Raw genomic sequence first — 19,587 nt, forward strand, 5'->3', positions numbered from 1 at the left:
AATATATAATATTATAAAATTTAAAAAAGGGATATTTTACATAAAAGGAGTATTTTTTTGTTTATTCTAGATGGAGTTATTTTTGAGTTATTCACCGGTCGTAACAAGTGTTACGACAAAAATATTTAAATAAAATAATATATTTTAAATAATAAAATATTGCAAAAATATATAACATATTAAATAAAATTAATAATAAGTAAAATTAAAATTATTTATTTAATAATTAAATAAACAAATTTTGTTAGCAATTTTAAAAAAATTGAAAACAAAACAAAATAAAATAAGAAAATGTCTAAAAAATTCTTAATCTTATAAAATAATATATAATATCATAAAATTTGAAAAAAAAAACACAATGAAGTCGTAGCTAAGCTCACGACTTCACCTTCATGCACTTCAAAATTAAAAAATAAGTATTACAACTTTGAAGTCATAATACCAAAAAGAAATTTGTAAAATAAAAAAAATTACACTAAAATCGTAAATAATTTTATGACTTTAGTTAAAAAAAATTAAAGTCGTAACACATGTTATGACTTCTAATTCAGAAATCGTAACACATGTTACGATTTCTAATTCAGAAGTCGTAACACCTATTATGACTTACCCCTTTTAGGTAAATAATTCAAAAACAACCCTCATTTAAAAAAAACGAAAAAAAAAAACACTTTTCGGTATAAAAAAAAACCCTAAATTTTAGTTGGCCTTTCTGAAAGAGAAACTGTGTTCTTGGAATGTAGTTCAAGGTCAGCTAGGTACCTTAGCTAAAGCACAAAAGTCGGTAAAATAATTGGTTCCATATCCTATATTTTTAGTGAATCTACCATTTTTCTGAGTGGTTTTCATTTGATTTTTCTTATCATTTTTCTTAGTGGCCTGTGAAGACACAAACGTAGATACCAAAATTGATTAAACCTATCTTCACTCGAATTTTCACAGCTGCCTACCCTGAGATGGGAATAACAAAAAATAGTGAGTATTGTTCTATTCACATGATCAGGAATCAAACTGCTGACCATTGCTAAAAGGACCCAAGCCACTGACTACTTGTGCCACAATTTGTGGGTACCAAAATCATTATTTTGAATACAAGAATTCAATACCTAATGTTGCCAATGAAAGAAAGAAAAGCCTGCCATTCGTTTCCATTTCTCAACAGGGATATATAGCTTGTCTAACCAGTACCAGAAATTTTTGGGTCCCCATAATTGGCCTTGACCCTAAGTGCCATTGCCATCCCTGTTTCCCAATAAACATATTATACCTCAAATTATTAATATTAATGCTTCTGCCTACTAGGACGTGAACCACCTACGCATATATCACTCATGATCACGCATGATGTTACAAGTGCTTGCAGTGCTGTTTTTATTGACCTCATGCATTTTCGTTTCCTCGTTTCCCCAGTCCTATCTACCTTTTCTTGATGATTTGTGAAGGTGACAAAGTATTCTTCGTTGTAATATTCTTCAGTCAGCAAATGGGGTGGTGGATTCTGCTCCGAATCTCTAAGTTCCCATTCTTCAATATCCATGGCAAATTGGACATTACTTGCGCCTGCCATCGCCAAAGCCTCTAAAGAAATCGACATTGTCACTTGACAACACTACGTACCTAGAAACAATTTGTTGTAGTTTACTAAAGCATATGTAGTGATGTGATGTGATGTGAAGTTTGTGCACAACAATTTATAAAGATATAGGTAGAGCACTTTGTGCCCTCAATACATTTCACGTGGTTGTATAAATTAAATGCAATCGGGTGCGGAATATTGCTTGGAGATCAAGCTTCAAGTTTGATTATGCTGATGAATCACATGACATATATGGATAATTGAGGCAGGTAGCGGTGCAAATTAATTAGCTCCATTCCTGACCTCAATTTTACATCTCGAGACTATTCTTCAAAGGTGAATTTGACATCTGAAAGTCGAGTTGGAGGGATAAGTACCTATCATGAATGTCTCGAGAGTGTAACACTATTGCCATTGAGAATAATTTATAATACGGAACTCTGAATTAATGTCTAAAGTTATTTTCTTTCGTGTGTACGTGTTGGGGATATATACACTACAAGCTCACAAGTATATCGTTTCCTAAATCAGATAACATCGTGTTGGAAGTGGGTCTAGTGAGACCGTATGTATGACTGTTTTTGAAAGCAAAACGATTTTTAACACTCAACAGCCTTTGGCACTTAAAGAGATAAAAGAAACAAAAATATAAGTATTATAAGTGATATAATGCGATAAAAAAATACATAAATAATTGATGATTGTTAATGAAGAAATTAGATGCCTCAAGATATTCCAAAAACATTGTTGAATTCACAAACTACACAACTAGATTATGAGAGGGTGATAAAAGATGGATTGAATGGGTAAAAAAGAAAAGGAATAGAAAAATATCTCAGGTTTAATTTCCTTTGCTAATAAAAGTAACATTTTAATGATTAATATTTATCAATAAAAAAAATAACTTATATGAGTTGTTTAGTTGGTGAATTGAACAATATTTTTGAAATATTCTATTTTTTAAAACATCTAAGTAATATTTATTATTTTTTTTTATCTCTCTTTATTACATCATATCCTTCATTATATTTATACATATTTTTCATTAGGTGTCAATTATGATTTTGCGTGTCTAAATATTATTTTTGTTATGAATTCTCTCACTCTGGTGTAAAAGATAGGAGCGCGTTCTATACCCTCCAAATTCCCATCCATTTTGTGGCCGTCAGGCGTCAGCACACCATCATATATTAGCGCGTTCAATACCCTCCGTTTCGTGGCCGTCAGCACACCATTAGATCCTTTTATTACCATCACTTTTCTGGCATTAGTCAACAATAATGATGCATCAAGACACACGTTTTATTTGACACCTAAAAATTTATATATTATATATGATGAGTTTGAACTTATTTATATATAACTTGTTTAAACTTATTTTATTATATAGGTAGAACTGCTAATTCAGTCTTAAACCCATAAAGTGTCCCATATAATATTTTTAGACATCTCTATCCCATATAATGTAATAACTAGGGGCTAGCTCAACCCATACACTACAGTTCTGAAATAAAAGAAAAATATTCTTGAAAACTCTCTTAGATGTTTCCACTTTGAGAGAGATAAAAAGATAAGTAATTGAAATGTAATGATAAAATATTTGAAATTGATAGGTATCCAATACAAATATTCCAAATAAAAGGGTTAAAACCGGATTGATGGTGGGATATCCTCCAAAAGCGTTAATATATGATTGGTTTATACTTGAAATTGTTACCATATATGCATATTCCAATGTAATTTTAATGAATAAAAGCAAAAATAAATATTCTAATCCTTTTATGCAAAAAGTCTTTTTACCTAAGTTATTTTCCATATGATTTTCAAAGATGCTCTTATTCAATTTTGAAAGCTGACGATGACACCGGGGTTTGAGATATGGCTGCAGGGGCAACAATTGACTCAATTCAAACGCACTCCAAAATTAAGAGTGCTGCGATAACAAATGAAATTGTTTTTTTTAATGGATTTCACATGCATTATTGATAGTGATGCTGGCACGTACGTTGCAGGATGAGGACTAGTTCCTCCTAACAAGAAAATAGAAAACTGGACCATTGATGTGTGCCTTTCGGAAGCTGCCATGTTTCAAAGTTCAACATACGTAATATGTAAATGTAAATTGAAATATGTGGGATAGAACAAGTGTCGATTATGAAGTTGTGAATGATACCCAGACTATAATTATTGTATTCTGCACCTCACATATTGTTTTCATAACATTTTATTTATTTATTTATATATTTTCTCTTTGCCACTTTATATAAATTAGTGATATCCACATTTTTGTTATATTTATACTAATTGTCGATTAAATTTTTTAAGGGGAGAGCTTAATTAAATATTGAAAAAATTAAATGAGTAATTAAAGTTAGAAAGATTGAAATAACTTCTAAGGTAAAATATGTGAACTAATCAGAGTACAATTAAGATAAATTTCTACCTTTTATTCATATGCTGCACTGAAATATATATAATTTTATTATATTATTTAGCTCCTAAATTATCTCCTAATATATGCAAAAGTTTCACAAATTAATTCAGTATATTCTTACAAATTTACTTGAATGTGACACAGCTGATCAAATCCTATAAACAATAAATTATTCAAGTAATTCATCATTAGTTAATACATTCCATAGTTATGGAGTTGTTTGTACAGAAACAAAGAAGATCTTCTTTAAAAAAATTTAAAAAAATCTTGTAATGGTTTTAAACATATTAAGATTAAGTGTTATGTTTTTATTCATTTATATTATTTTAAGTGTGATTATTTCATGTATTTTTGAAACAAAACAATATCAGGTCGACCATATTAAGATTAAGTGTTATGTAGTTAATATGATTGAAAAATTTATAAAAATAACTTATGATAATTTGTCCACAAAATACTTATTAGTTTTCTAATTATATCATAAGATTTGAAAATTTAATCACAAAAAGTATAAAATCTTGTTGTGTTTTTTTTTCAACCATATTTTAGTCATTTTAGATCTAATATAAATACATCATGTAAAACTGTTAACATTGTCATCTGGTTAAAAACTTAAGTATGGTTATATATATTGTTGACTTTCCCAATAAGTAAAATGCTAACAATCTAATATTTTCATTTGAGGTGTTAAAAATTAAAATGAGTTAAATCTTGATTCGCCATAATTAAGACCTACTTCAAGAATAAAAGAGTACTTATAAATTATCTACAAAATCCTCACGTTAGTAATGAAATTTTGAATTCACATAGTTAACACTCATCTTATAATATTTATTTAAAAGTCATATTTCAAATATTTGCTTTGAAATTAGACTGTTATTATTTTAAAAGTTAATAATTAAATATTTTTATAGTATAACAAAAAGTAACAGAAGCTAATAAATTTATTTTTAAATGATAAAAAATTTAAATTTAATCTTTAAATATATAAAAAAATGCCAAATTAGTCTAATCTGACATATGATAAAAAAATTTAATTTTATTATTAAAATAATTCTTAAACATTATAAATTAATGATGAGAAGTCTCACAAATTTAATAATAAAGCTAATCTATCACATTTTTAATATATTTATAAATTAAATTTATAAAGAATTGATTGCATTATATGACACTTTTCAGTGTTGAATTTGATTATTTAGCTTCTAGATTAAATTAGAAAAAGAGAGTTCCCATGCATATAAATTATTTGAGGGAAGCCCTAAGGCTAAGCTTGCTCCTGCATGTGAACAGTTGTTTTGAATGGATCCAAATCCAAATTCATCCAAACCATCAAAGAACCCTTCAGGTAACCCATCCAAACCACCCTCACTTTCCTTCACCGCCACTGCCACTGGGGCCTCCTCTTCAAGCATCGGCGAATGCCCCTCGAACAGCGCCACGTGTCCCAACAGCTTGTCCTTCCTCGAAAACGTAGTCCCGCATGAGCACTTCCACGTGGCCTCTCCCCGACACTGCTTGACGTGGCTCCTCAAGTCCGACAGCACCGCGAAGCTCTTCTTCCGACACCGCTGGCACGACAGCGTTTTGGGACAGTGGCTCCTCTTGAAGTGGTTCCTCAGACAGAACACCGACTTCAACGGCCTGAACTTCTTGTGCGTCTTGTTACGGTTGCACCCCTCCAAGGGGCACGAAAACCGCGCCGCCTTGAGGCGCGTCTCCCCACGCGCCTTGTTGGCGAGTGCCTCCGGGGTCTTGAACTCGTCCCCGTGCGCGCGCATGTGCATTCTCAGATTCGCGTCGCGCGTGAAGCCTTTCCCGCACACCTCGCAGAAGTGAAGGTGCTTCGCCAGCAGCTCCATCGCGTCGAGCTCCACCACGTTGTCGTTGCTGTTGTTGTTGTTGAGGTTCGGAGAGTCCAAAGTCGGAGTCTCCGAGAGAGGGAGCACGTTTCCCGAGGCGGCGACGAGGGCGGCGCTGTTGGTGATGACGTGGCGAATGGCGGTTAGGATCTCGTTGGAGACTGTGCTCATTTGGTGGTGAGTGAGGAGAGTGTGGGATTGGATGGAATGGGACAGGAAGCTTTGAAGGGAATCCATTCGGGTGCTGAGTTGGGAGAGGTTGCGAAGGGAAACATGGAGAGACTCGAAGCAGTTGTTGTTATGGAATTCTTCAGTGGTGTTTGGCATGTGGTTGGGTTATTAATCTGTATTCTGTATGTATGTGGCTAAGTTCTTGTTGTTGATTGTTGGTTGGTGTGAGACTCAGTGATTTCATGAGTAAGATGATCCAGCAAATATATACTACTTTTATATGTGGTATGACATGGGGTGAGCTTAATAATTTTAAAATAAATATTTATTTTCACAAATAGGTTTTGAAATAACTGTGAATCATAATTGTTGTACAAACTTGAAAATATAAGGGAAAGTTGCTTTTGTCGATACATGCTGCACGTGTTGATTACGTTATGTCAATTGACACAAAACAAAACAGCACTGGTCTTGCAACTTTTTTGACTTCATTTTAATTACTATTAGTATTTTTTTATTATTAGTTGTTACACGAAAAGTCATGGAAATGTCAATTGTATTTTATTATTTAATAAATTTTTTGTGAGTGTCGTTAGAAATTTTGAAGAAAAAACACACAGGATTGCAAGAAATCAGAATCATTATAAATAAAAGTTATACAACACTAAGTATTTATCTCACCGCTACAATTTATCATTTATTACATTTTAAACTCCAACACTGAATTGCACATTTTATTATACAAGAATCATTTGTCTATAGATAAACATTCTACTCTCTAACCCAAGAGAATTGGTCTTGAGGTGAAATATTTGGATAGTATACGTAAGATTATAGATTTTAATTATTGTACAACTATTGTATACTAAAATTAATATTCTATTATTTAAAAAAGTAGTTAAGATTATCATTAGAAAAGTAGACATTTTTTTTTAGTGAGACTTGAAAATCTTGATTCAATTATATTGTAGGAGATCAATTCTTTCCGCCAAATCTAATTTATGTTGGTAAACTATATACATAGTGCTATCAATGTTGACATACAAATATAGATGGCTGGTTACTTCATTTACAATTTACAATATTATTTTATTCATCTATACCTTTTTATTCATTCTTGCAAATTACAATGTGATATACAGTGGTGGATCCAATTTTTGTTTTTCAGTGAGAACAAGAAAATAGTCTACACACAACATTTATACAAAAGATAAATAATATCAATTTTTATAAAATATATAAGTTAATCTTTCTTCATGTATGTGTCTATACAGGCACACGTCAATAAATCTGTTAAATAAGTAAAAAAAAAAAAAAACACAAAATTTTTTTTTTTGTAAGTTAGTTTTAGACTTTTATAGTACTTGTAACGATTTTGTATTATTAATCGTTTATACAGGATTGTTTGTTAATCAACTTGAACTGAATTGGTCCTTCTTCTCTCCATATGTGTGCGTCAACTAATTAAAAAAACCTTTGCAAGTTAGTTTTGGCAATTGGTAGTAGGATTGATTTTGTATTAATAATAATTTATAGGAGGATGCTCTGATAAAAAAATATAAGTTATTCATTTATAAGTTCATTATTTATTATTAAAAAATCTACGTTTATTACATATAGAAATAATTATTATTTTTGGTTTAAATATATATAGAGATCAGAGAAATAGAGTTCAGTTTTGATATATTGTGTTACTGTAAAGATCTTATAACTTTTAAATAAATATTAAATTAATATTTCCTTGGTTATATAATAATTTATGACTAAATGACATTAAAAAAATTATATTACTAATATATTCTAATTAAACTTATATGCACACGAATATTTTTTATTCGAATTTAATTAATAAAATATTTTCATAATAGAACATATTCTTAAAAGACAATCGACCTTTCAATCTTATTCTGTCAGCGCCCGCAGCCATATCTGAATGATTAATTCTTAACCGTGAGTTCTATTTTTTCAATCTTATCCATGACATCGCCCATCAGGAACACACGCAGTCTTTTATGTTATATTTTGTATAGCAAATCAAATTTTCTTATAATCTTAATCCAAATCCAAATCAAAATGAATAAAAATGGAGTATATATATGTTTTAATATAGTTTGTATTATTGTATGAAATTTACATGGATTCTATTAAGTAAAATGACTTTAATATTTTATTTTAATTTTAGACTTAATTGTATGTGTGTTTGACCTCTCAGTTATATTATAATTCTAAAATTTTGATTTTTTAAATTCTAATTGTGCAAGTTTGATCTTCCAGTCAGATGTATCAATTGGGCGATTGTCTTCACTTTGCCACTCCTCCATTAGCGTCACACGATATGATAGTGTATCAATGATATGACAACTAAGTTATAGTCTAACACACATATATAGTAAATTGTTATTAATTTATTTACAGTAAATTTATTAAATTATATAATATTATCATAAAAAAATTATCATAAATTTTATTTCATTGATAATGTAAATTTTTGTACATGGATAATATATATAAATATAATTATTAAATTAAAACGATTATAATATTTTTTTTGACCGAGTAAAAAATAGACAATAGTACGTAGAAATGATTACAGTCAGTCCTATGTTAATTTGACGCATGAATCGTGCAATGAAATTTCAAAGTTAGAAAAAAGTATCCAAACCGGCCACCATCAAAAAACCAATAATTGTAAAGTGGTTACATTTTTTAAAAGTTAATGGTAACGTATAATTTGATTAAAAATTAAGCTTAAGCTCGACAATGTGCTCCCAGATTTCTGCTCTGCAATATTATATTATGAACGAAACCTCAATGATCAAAATCAAGTTGAGGACTCGCTTTCTCACTTCTTCGAGGAGATTTAGTCATAACTGACGGCCAACTTTTGCCTTATTAGGTATGTTTCTTCCTCCTTTACAATATATACTTTTTTCATTTAAACAAATATTAAGTGCATGTATTCATCTATTTTTTTTATTCGTAAGAATAGTATCATAAAGCTTACAATAACACTTGCTTTTGCTTAAATAAATATTAAATGTCCAATAAAAGTAAATTAATGGAAGTGCTGCATGCATGCATAATGCATATGCAAAGGCTGATATATTTTTAAGATGGAACTGTTTTTTTCTTTTCTTTTTCGAAATGAAGATGGAACTGTTAACACTTAACACGGTAAATGAGTATATTGTTGGTATTTTTTTTAATATACTTATGTGTTAGGATGATCTTAAGTGGCAAGTATTTTTATATATAAAATTAGCATAAAAAATTATAATCATCCATTCGCAAATTAATTATTATATATTATGATTGTTGAGTTTCAAAAATTATACTTGAAATGAATTTTAATTGATTAGTGTATAAGGCATTTCATTGATAGAACATAGACAACTGATGATTAAGTTATAAACTTTAGATGGACTCATTTAAATAAAATATTAAATAATTCATTTTTTACAAATCAAACCTAAACTTTAAATACTCTATTCAGTTTCACTCATTTACATGCAGCTTGTTTGAGACGTATGAAAGCCAGCAACTAAAAGCTGATCATCAGTGAAATGAGCTGATGAAAGCTTTTCAATTGTGTTGTTTGGATGATGCAGCTGAAAGCTCAGCAGAAAGTAGGCCAAGAGATATGGGGTCCACTCAAAATATTTTCATCTTAAAAATGAGGTGAAAGCAACTGCCAAACTGTAATGTATTGTAAAAATTAACATTCTAACATTGCCCTTCATTACATGCTTGTGACTCTCGTGATATAGTCACTGTGAGATCTGTGAAAACTTTCAGAAGCACATTTCAAATGCAATTTAAAACATTTTTAAAAAAAATTAGGTTAAATTACTCATTTGATCCCTATAATTTCATTATTCTTACTTTTTTAATCCTTATAATTTATATTTTAATTCTCTTTTAATTTTAGTTTCTATAGGTTTGAAAATGGTCTTTTTAGTCTTTATAGTTTCATAATTCTTATTATTTTAGTCTCAATATTTTTTCAAATTAAAGGAACTAAAAAGAATTAAAATGTAAATTAGGGACTCAAAAGAACACTTTTAAACTAGAGAAACTAAATGAAACTTAAAATATAAAGTATAGGGACTAAAAAGATCATTTTGACTAAAAATATAAGAATCATGAAATTATAGGCACCAAACGAGTAATTTAATCAAAAAAATTAACAAGCACATAATCGATATGACTATGGTTAACATAATCGATTATGTCCATTCAATTTATATAAAAAAATGAGGCATGATCAATTATATTCTTTTTAATTTTTAAAAAATCGTCAAATAATTAGGATCAGGTAAAATTGAAATTTCATACTTGTTTAATTTTAGGTTTTTTTCTATTATTTTCTAGCTAACCGCTTTATATCTCTTTTCAATTCTCAACTCTCTTTTTCATTTATATCAAACAATCTCACTTTTATCTTTTTTCATCTCTCACACTTTTATTTTTTCCATTCATCTTTATCAAGCACAATGTTAACGTGTGTTTGAATTTTTATTTGTGATCAACTTCTGAACTATTTTCTATGTTAAAACGCACTAAAACAAACTATTTGTTGCATTGATGGTGCTCGTCTTATTTTCACGGACAGAAATCCAAACACGTACTAAATACATAATACATCAATGGTAGTATTTTGTATTTTTATTTTACTTTGACAATTTTAAAATTTAATTATTTTTATATATGAGCTTGCTTCCTTTTCTAGTTTCCACTTTCCAACCTTCTGAATGAAATCACGACCTGAAATTTGAAAATCAAAAGCATCAAACAGCCAATTATATTAAATTGGCGGTCGTGGGCTTCCACTGTCCGCCCTTTAGGACTTTACTTCGGAATTTCTTTTTCTTTTTGGTGTAGTACTTGAGATTTGAGAATGCCTGACGTCATAACACACATATATATATATGGTATCAAAGTATTTATATTTTGAAAATTGAAAAAATATTTTGATAAAAGGCATATTATAATTTTTATACTTTTTTTAATCAATATAGTTATCTGAATTATTAAATAACACTTTTTCGAAGACTACTTTTGTGTATATATATATTTTTTAAAAGAGCTAATTCTATCAATAATTCAATATTACCATTTCAGGTGACAAAACATTGTTAAGAATTATTCCATTAGTAATATCAATGGAAGAACATCACGTCTGTGTAACAACTTAGAGATTTTGAGAACGTAAATAAGTCAAATTAGAAATATGATACAATTGTAAAAAGTTGGAAGATAATCGTTGTCATAACTGATTTGATATTTCAATTTTTTAATCAAAGTTTGGGATTTAATCATCAATTTGAATATAGAATTATAATGGGAAATAACAGTTTATCTTAAAAATAGGTTGATTCAATCAAATATGATTAGTTGAATGTTAAATAAAAAAATTTAGATACATCTTATCCGACAAATGAAAAGTTAAAAAATAATGTAAAGTATATTTTTTATCAATGTTTTTAGTAATTGGAAAAAAAATCGTTAATAATGTGTTTGGATTAGATTGATGATGAAAAATAATCAATTAAATTTTCATGCTGATTGCAAAGCAACAAATAACTATTTAACTTTTCCATCATTTCATCATGATTTTGATAGAATAAAATGATTATTGTGTATTATCCAAAAAAAAAAAAAACATGTCTTCAACAGGCAACCAAAAACGCGTGTAACATGGACATGGAGCCATGGAGGCTAATGGTACTTTGTTGAGTACCGTATCTACATTCGATTTCTCTATTTTTAGAGGTTTAAAAACCAGTCAGGCTATCTACTCTGGTTTTGCAACCTGCTATTGTGACTTGCGACACACATCACTTCTAAGACATTGTTCAAATCTTCATAATTTTCGTTTTGGTTATTTTTTTAGTTATGTTAGATTATAAGTTTTCAATATTGATAGTGCATGACTAATTAATTATGCATGGTTTGTACTTTGTAATGTACTGTATTTTTTTTATTAGAGATGTAATTTAATTGTTATGGTGCATACGGGATTTGTTTTTTAAACACATGCATGATTTTTTTTGTTGTTCTATATAATTAAGTAATGTCATTTTGAAGGATTGATTACGACTCAATTTATTATATTTTACATTTGGTCAATTTATTTTAATATTTATAAAATAAAATTATTTTGAAATCCATATGAAAATAAATTTAAAAAAACAACAAAGTTCCAAATAATTTATGTTGAAGATTAAAGTTATTGTGAAAGAATAATAGAAAAAAGAAAGAAAAATCGCCGTCTGTGGGGATCGAACCCACGACCACGTGGTTAAAAGCCACGCGCTCTACCACTGAGCTAAGACGGCTTGAATGTTTGATGGTCAAATATAATATTAAATTTCAAGTGTAGCATACGTGTTCGTAATGGCTTAACAAGCTGTGCTGCAGTTTCAAACGGCTCGAACCTCAATATCTTCCCAATATTAAATGGAATTCCCATTATGTATCGATAGGTATAAGCATTCTTTTAATCCTACTACGTACAATTTCCACCACAATCCTCACAAATGGTTTTTAAGATTCTGGTATTACCTCTCATATCTCTTCCCCATTAGATATTTTCGATAGTTTTTGTTCTTAAATAAATAAGTCTGTTACTCTGCTTGATAATTTTTCAGTTAAGGTTTCAACTATTGACAATGCTCAACTAACAAAATATTACGTGTTGTATATCACTATATTCCTTTTTTTTAACGAGTCAATTTAATTTCAGCTTTATTTACTATCAGATTCTTATCTATCTGTTAAACTAACTTTTGAGGAAGATTGTTAAGGTTGAATTATATCAGGAGCCTCTACCTCCTTGAGACGTGATGGCACAATGCCTCAATCAAAAAGTCTCTAGCTTTACACGTTCCGCAATTGATACTATTGATCACTTTAGGGTGTGATCACACAGTCCTATAAATCCTGTGCAATAAAACCCCCTTGAGATCCCCTCCTCTTGATTCAAAGTGTTGTTTTGTATGCCCTTGATCACAATTCAAAAGATCGTCTTTTGCTTCTAATACTAATGTCTCCACTTATCCATTTGGGGGACATATCAACAACCCACACGTGATTGCAAACGGATCTTTTTCTCTTCTTTTTTTTCCCTCTGGCAATTGTTGATGTCTTGATGATTGCGGCCGATTCACTTGGGGTTATTTGATGCGGCACATATCTGAGGCTTCCTCGTTAATCGGGATATTTTTTTGCCATAGGGACTTGTTATTTTGACAGGTCAACCAAGCAGTGATGCATAAGAGCTTCTCCTATGATTTGTTGAAATCAGAGGCATGACACCAGTTTCTCGGCTCTCTGTGTAAACATGTAGGGATCCCGTTTTACATTAAAAAATATCAAAGATTATAAAAAAAATATAATTTTTTTATTTTATCTCAATTTTTCAACAATAATACATTTAAAGTTTAATTCTAAGTTTAAAACATGACTAAAATAACAAAATAAATCAATAATAATAGTAATAAAATCACACAAGCATAAAAGCATCCAAGAAATATCCAAATATACGTTAATGTTATAGTATTACACAATAAAAATAATAAAACTAGCATAAATTAGAAGTCTTCATACAATAAATTAACATCATCGTACTGAATTTCTTCATACTTTCATCCAAGTGCAATGAAACATCTTCAACATCACACCTACACAATGAAACATGTAAATATGTGTTTAGAAAATATAAAAAAGTCATAAATTAATATAATAAAATTTTCATACCGTTGTCTTGTGTCTACATCGTCAACTATTGAGCAAAATTTCATCTTTGATTTTAAAGAACCTAATGACACAATTATACAAACATTAAAATAAATTAATTGCTTAGAAGAAAAATTTACAAGTAAAATTAAATTTATTACTTTCAATCTCATTACGCAACCAATCTTGAGAGCACATCAATGCATCAATGCCTCAACAGTGTCTTCATTTAATTTGCTATGATGTGGAGTCAGAAACTTTCCACCACCAATGCTAAATGCAGACTCTGAAGCAACCGTTGAAATAGGAATAGCTAGAAAATTTTTAACAATCCTTTGCAAAGTAGGATACTTGACTCCAATGTTTTTCCAATATCCCAAAATGTCAAACTTACTAATATTTGATTGATTGAACAATACAAGCTCCTCCAAGTATAAATCCAATTCAGATTTAACACAATCACCAGAAGAAGTTTCTTGAACATATTTTAAAAAGTCAGAACTCCAATCAACCTTTCTACCATTATTATCCAAACCAGACACTTTTGAAGATGAATTGAAAATAGAAGTAGCCTCTTTTCCCTAGATTGATATTCAGACACGAACAGTGAAGAAGCGAAGAAGTAAAGAGGATAAAGACAGTGTAAAACGATGAAACAAACGGTGAAGAAGTGAAGAAGGAACAAAGGTGAAGCATGAAGAAGAAACAAAGATGAAGAAGGGAGTAAATAGCACAGAAATTCCATCATGTAATTTTTTTTGATGCATTTCCAGCATGTAGTTTTATGCAAGATAGTTATTAAAAGAAATTTATGCACTTCCCTTATTTCTTAAATTGCAATTACCCAACTGGTTCAAGGGGGTAAATAAAAATGGAAACAATTGATCAACAGGCTCGAGTAACTGATAAATCATTTGAAGCACAATAAGAACATGCAACTTGCAATTCAAGTATCAACAAATTTATGTAATCTAAAAAACAAGCCATTGTCATGCCTAAAACAAACATAACACGTCCAAAAACAATGTGGCGTTCCATAATTATAAGAGAAATGAGTTCCGCAGTATATAGGTAGTAGCTCCCTAGACGAAACATTTCAAATGTTTGTGACCAATGAATTTGAAAAGCAAACAAATAAATCAATAACCAATCGATTACCAAAATCCATGCAACAATAGAAAAGATAACATATTGCTCAAGTTCTCATGGAAGGAACACACGGAAAACTCATTCCTACACTGAAAATGAACATATCCAAAACCATTTGTATTACCAAAATCGCATTAATCTCAAGTTCTCAACATCAATTTCCTGAAACAGAACATACCTAGACTCAGTAACAGCCCAATCACACATAAAAGAAACAAAGAAGGAAGCAATGTTGAGACTCAAATCAAATCTCCTCGTCCCCATTTTTCAAATCGGATATCTCAACAGTCCCAACCCTCTCATTCTCAGGCAAAACCGACCAATTCGGAGACTGCACCGCGCGCAGCCACCGGAAATCATCCACATTGCTCCAATTTCCGGTCTCGGCGTCAAGACCGGTACCACGAAGATCCTCCTCAATCCCTTCATATCTCAAACAATACGGCGCAAACCTGACGCCGCTACAGTCCTCAATTATGGGCCTGCTCCTAACCCTAAGGTAGAAATCGCTTCTTTTGGCACCGTGAATCCGAATCTGATGCGACGCCAACGCGAACACGCAACCCACCGCTTCCTCAATGAGAACGGACCCTGTCACGGGGCCCACGTAAACCCTAGAATTCTTCAACCCGTGAACGAAAAGCGCCCTCACAGAACCTATTATCCTCACTTGGCAGGAATCGAGATCCGAAACGGTGAATTCCCCAACTTCGGAATCACTGAAGTCCGCAATTAAAAGCTCACCGGTTTTGTTTCGGAACCCCGGCGAGTCACGCGGCGCAAGGAGCGTAGAGAGTTGAGGGGGTTGTTTGGGTAGTGGAATAGCGCAATCCTTATCCTTGTCGTCCTTCTTGGTGGTGGTGGTGGGGGGTTTATTTTTGAATGAGAATTTCTTTTTGGGGAGAAGTTGGGAAGTGAGGTCGTCGAGGGAGTGTTTTAAGTCGGAGACGGTTTTGAGGGAGGTTCTGACGTCGTAGGAGGGTAGGGAGTAGGAGTTTTCTGCGACGAGTTTTTCTAAATCGGAGATAGATTGGGAGATTTGATTGATGTGGAGTTTGAGGTTGGAAGGGTCTGAGGAAATGGATTGGGATTGGGCGAGTTGGGACTCTATGGAGGTTTTTAGATGGGAGAAGCGTGAAAGTATGGAGGAAGATTCGGGGTTTTGTGAACGGATTTGAGTGCGTTTGGAAAGGCGTTCCAGCATTGCTAAGTGCTTCTTCTGTTTCTCCTCCATTAGAAGGAAATGGATTGATCAATCATCAAAGTGATGGATGACACACTCGCGCTCCCGCATATGGCGTTCAAGGCTACTACTGTGTTTTTGCCAACTTTTCTTGCTGGGCTGCTTCGGCCTGTTACACTTTTTTATTTAGATAATAATTAGCTAAGTTTTAAAATATTAACTTGTTTTAGCATTTTTTAAGTAAAAATTTAAAAAACTAACTTTTTTTAAGTTTGATTGTTATCAAACAATGAGTATTTAAACTTTGTTGGCAAACAATCAGTAATTTAAGTTATTTCGTGAAATTATAAGTACGGATTACTTTAGTTCTATAAAAAAAATCATGTAGTACAAAATTATTTTTATTTTAGTCCTTGTCTATTCTTACATTTTCATCATGTTTTTATTTAGTCCTTGTTTATCATGGTAGTACGATAAGGTCCACCTTTGCTTGTGTAGCTTCTCCCATCAATTCTTTCAAGTTAAATTATACTCTTTGTCTCAGTATTGATTTTCAATGGAGCGTTTGATAATTAGAACCTTTTTTCATTTCTAAAAATAGTTTATCAAGAATCATGTTTCTTAAAAATCATAATTTATGAGAATGTTACAAATGTATCTGGTATATTTAAAAGATTCACAAGAATGTTAAGATGATGGCTAAATGATTTTAGGCAAGTTCTCTGTTCCAACCAACGGGGTTGAGAATGTAGGCAACAAAATGTGAATGTGTGGATGGATTTGTACACAGTAATATTTAGTGCATTAGAAAAAAAAATTAAGGAATTAATTAAAAAGTAGAGAATTAAAATGTAACAAAGGAAGATAAGGCTGTCTAACTTAACTTCAAATAAAAATGAGATTAAACATCGCACATATACATGACAACACGAGAACATCCAACATATACACTACTTTCTAAACCCATCTTAACTACTGAAGCATGGATCACTTTCCCCCTCTCAAGATCCTCCAATCCACAACAAGAATTCAAAGCACTGGTGAAGGAAGATTCATTTGGAACCACACCAATTCTCATCGTTTCTCCAAACACCTCCAATGCCTCTCGATGCCTATCATTGAAACCTTAAAATTTCAATTTACTAACACTGTTTTTCCCTTAGACATCATGACTTAACCAACAGACCAATTATCCTCAAAGCTAAACATAATTTCCAGTAAATTTTTTGCTGTAGGGTGAACCAAGTTTTCATCTATTTGGATTTTTTATCTGTATCATCAGATCCTACCAGGGCATTTAAAAGGCAAGTCACTGCTTACCATTTCCTAGACCCAGAAAATATTACAAGAAGTACACCTAGATTACTTGCTAAGAGGCAAGTGTTTCTGCTTACCATTACACTATGAGTGAAGTTTCAAAACAACATAATTGTTAAGTGTTATCAAAAAAGGAAGCTATAACTAATCTTAAATCATAGCTACAATACACCGCCTTCTTCTTCCCACTATCTCTCCACATAGCCTGAAAAGGCACAAAGTTATTGAAGCTGAGGTTGCAGATTTATCATTTGAAAATAATCTTGTTAGATTGGGGAATGAGACTGTAGCAGAAGTTACTTTCCCAAATAAAACAGTCATAGGATTAAAAAAAAAAAACAATTACATATTGGAAGGGTACAACTTTGATGGTCAGGACTGAAAAAAGAGGTGAAACCAAAGCATGTATACATGAGATGAGATGCCATTGCTAAATTTTTTTGCCATTGTAATACTTTCCGTGGAAAATAAGATTCTACTACAAGAGAAAATGAAGGAGTTAAGGAGATTGAGAACAAGGTATCAACCAGGAAAAGAAAATGCATCCAAAAACAAAGCAGACACACAATTAGCAATAGCCAATAGAATCATCCAACAAAGTAATCAAACTAAGGAAACACCAAAAGTATTCACGCTCTCTGTCATGTCCATACATTAAATGGCTAAGGTTCTGAAACCATTAACATAATTTAAAATACATTCATAGAAGCAAGTGCAGGTAGCTTAATTACAATATGGCAAAACCAAGCTTGGAACATAACCATGGGAGCACATTGGCACTTTGCCGTCAAAATTTCCAATACTGTCTATTCTATTATCTCTTCGATTATAGAGAACAAATTCATCATATACGCAGTTTGTCAGCAACATCATATCATCACTTTCAGAGATGCACAAAGGCGAGGTCGGCAATAAATCTAATTCATGAGTTGGAGAGATTTGATGATTCTGATAACTTACATTCAACAACTGAGTCCAGGATTTCTCAACTCCAAATTCCCTCATTAGCCAAACAACGAAATGGGTTCTTCTCCTGTGAGTGTCCGAAAGACAGGCAACCCTTCAAAACCCCAACCTTGAGAAGATAATCAGGAACTTCAGACAGACCATCAGGCATGGACAAATTATATGTCTCCTTCTTTAGATCATACGAAAAGATTACTAATTGATGGACAGTAACAGTGTTCCATTCATAATCAATACCCAACATGCGAAATGCTAACCAGTTAACGGTGCCACCGACCTCCGACTAATGGGAAAAGCAGGGCAAGTTAAAATGTTTATCCGGCAAGTGTCGCCCATGCAGTGAAGTCTCACCTCCCAATTCTGTGATTTAGTATTGAAACAGAGTGCCGCCACCTTGTAAGTGTCACTCCAATCACCGTAATCAAACCCAAACTTCACATAATCCTCTAAAAGTATATAATCGCGTCGACGTAGACGTAAGTGTGGCGACTCTTGGGACAGGATCATTCTTGCTGGGTTCCAAAATCGTACCCAGTATTCAAAATTACCTCTACCTCTAACAGTAAATTAACGCGAGCAAATCAACCCATTGCAGGAAGCTATGAAAGAGTAAACGTCATTGAAAGTGAAACTGATTGCTATCGTACACCGGAAGATAAGGGAATTCCAAGTCTCAGAGGCTTCACCGGAACCCATGACAGAATCTCCACTATCAGCTCCTCAGGGAGCACCATCGCCATCGTACACTGATTGCTCTTTCAAACCCCTGGCGGAACAGAACTCACGGCTAATTCATCATTTTGGTTCTTTTTTATATCAACATGAAAGTGAAACTGTTACAAAACACTTTACAGTTTACAGGCTTGGGTCTGTTTTCACCATTGACCGATCAAGATTATCCTTTGACCAGCAGGTTTAAGGAGACGTGTCATGTTCTCCTTGCATCTCCTTCCTGAAACTTGTTGGTTCTGTTGCAACCCGTGAAACAGAAAGAGAAACTAGAGTGAAAGAGATAGAGAGCGAGAACACAACACTGTCTTCCTGTACATTAAATATTATTTTTAAATTAAATTACAATATTAATAACATTTCCTAGGTTTCGTCCATTTTTTTTGTATTTATATACTAATCCTCATGATTATTTAAAATTGCACTAGTCTCTACAAAGGATATTGCTACAAATGTTTAAAAA

The 19,587-nt window shown here is 31.8% G+C and overlaps 2 protein-coding genes and 1 non-coding gene across 5 annotated transcripts; all 3 read right to left on the reverse strand.

The window, feature by feature from the left end:
- Positions 1-5,154: 5,154 nt before the first annotated feature.
- LOC100798348 (protein SENSITIVE TO PROTON RHIZOTOXICITY 2) lies at positions 5,155-6,449 on the reverse strand. Its single transcript, XM_003524213.5, has one exon. It carries the CDS (start codon positions 6,197-6,199, stop codon positions 5,216-5,218), a length of 984 nt encoding a protein of 327 aa, XP_003524261.1. The 5' UTR covers positions 6,200-6,449; the 3' UTR covers positions 5,155-5,215.
- A 5,860-nt stretch (positions 6,450-12,309) lies between these two features.
- On the reverse strand, positions 12,310-12,381 carry TRNAK-UUU (transfer RNA lysine (anticodon UUU)). Its single transcript has one exon. It is a non-coding gene; the product is annotated as a tRNA-Lys (tRNA).
- A 520-nt stretch (positions 12,382-12,901) lies between these two features.
- On the reverse strand, positions 12,902-16,269 carry LOC100793943 (tubulin-folding cofactor C). Of its 3 annotated transcripts, XM_041015565.1 has the most exons (4): positions 15,108-16,269; positions 13,802-13,862; positions 13,652-13,725; positions 12,902-13,375 (listed from the first exon to the last, which is right to left on the reverse strand). In XM_041015565.1, exon 1 carries the CDS (start codon positions 16,161-16,163, stop codon positions 15,174-15,176), a length of 990 nt encoding a protein of 329 aa, XP_040871499.1. In that variant the 5' UTR covers positions 16,164-16,269; the 3' UTR covers positions 12,902-13,375; positions 13,652-13,725; positions 13,802-13,862; positions 15,108-15,173. The 3 variants fall into 3 exon arrangements, with proteins under 3 accessions (XP_040871499.1, XP_040871500.1, XP_006580270.1); XM_041015566.1 differs by lacking the exon at positions 13,802-13,862; XM_006580207.4 differs by lacking the exon at positions 12,902-13,375 and having other exon boundaries at positions 13,561-13,725.
- Positions 16,270-19,587: the final 3,318 nt, after the last annotated feature.

Source organism: Glycine max, chromosome 5 (genome assembly GCF_000004515.6).
Source record: "Glycine max cultivar Williams 82 chromosome 5, Glycine_max_v4.0, whole genome shotgun sequence".
NCBI classification, from domain to species: domain Eukaryota; kingdom Viridiplantae; phylum Streptophyta; class Magnoliopsida; order Fabales; family Fabaceae; genus Glycine; species Glycine max.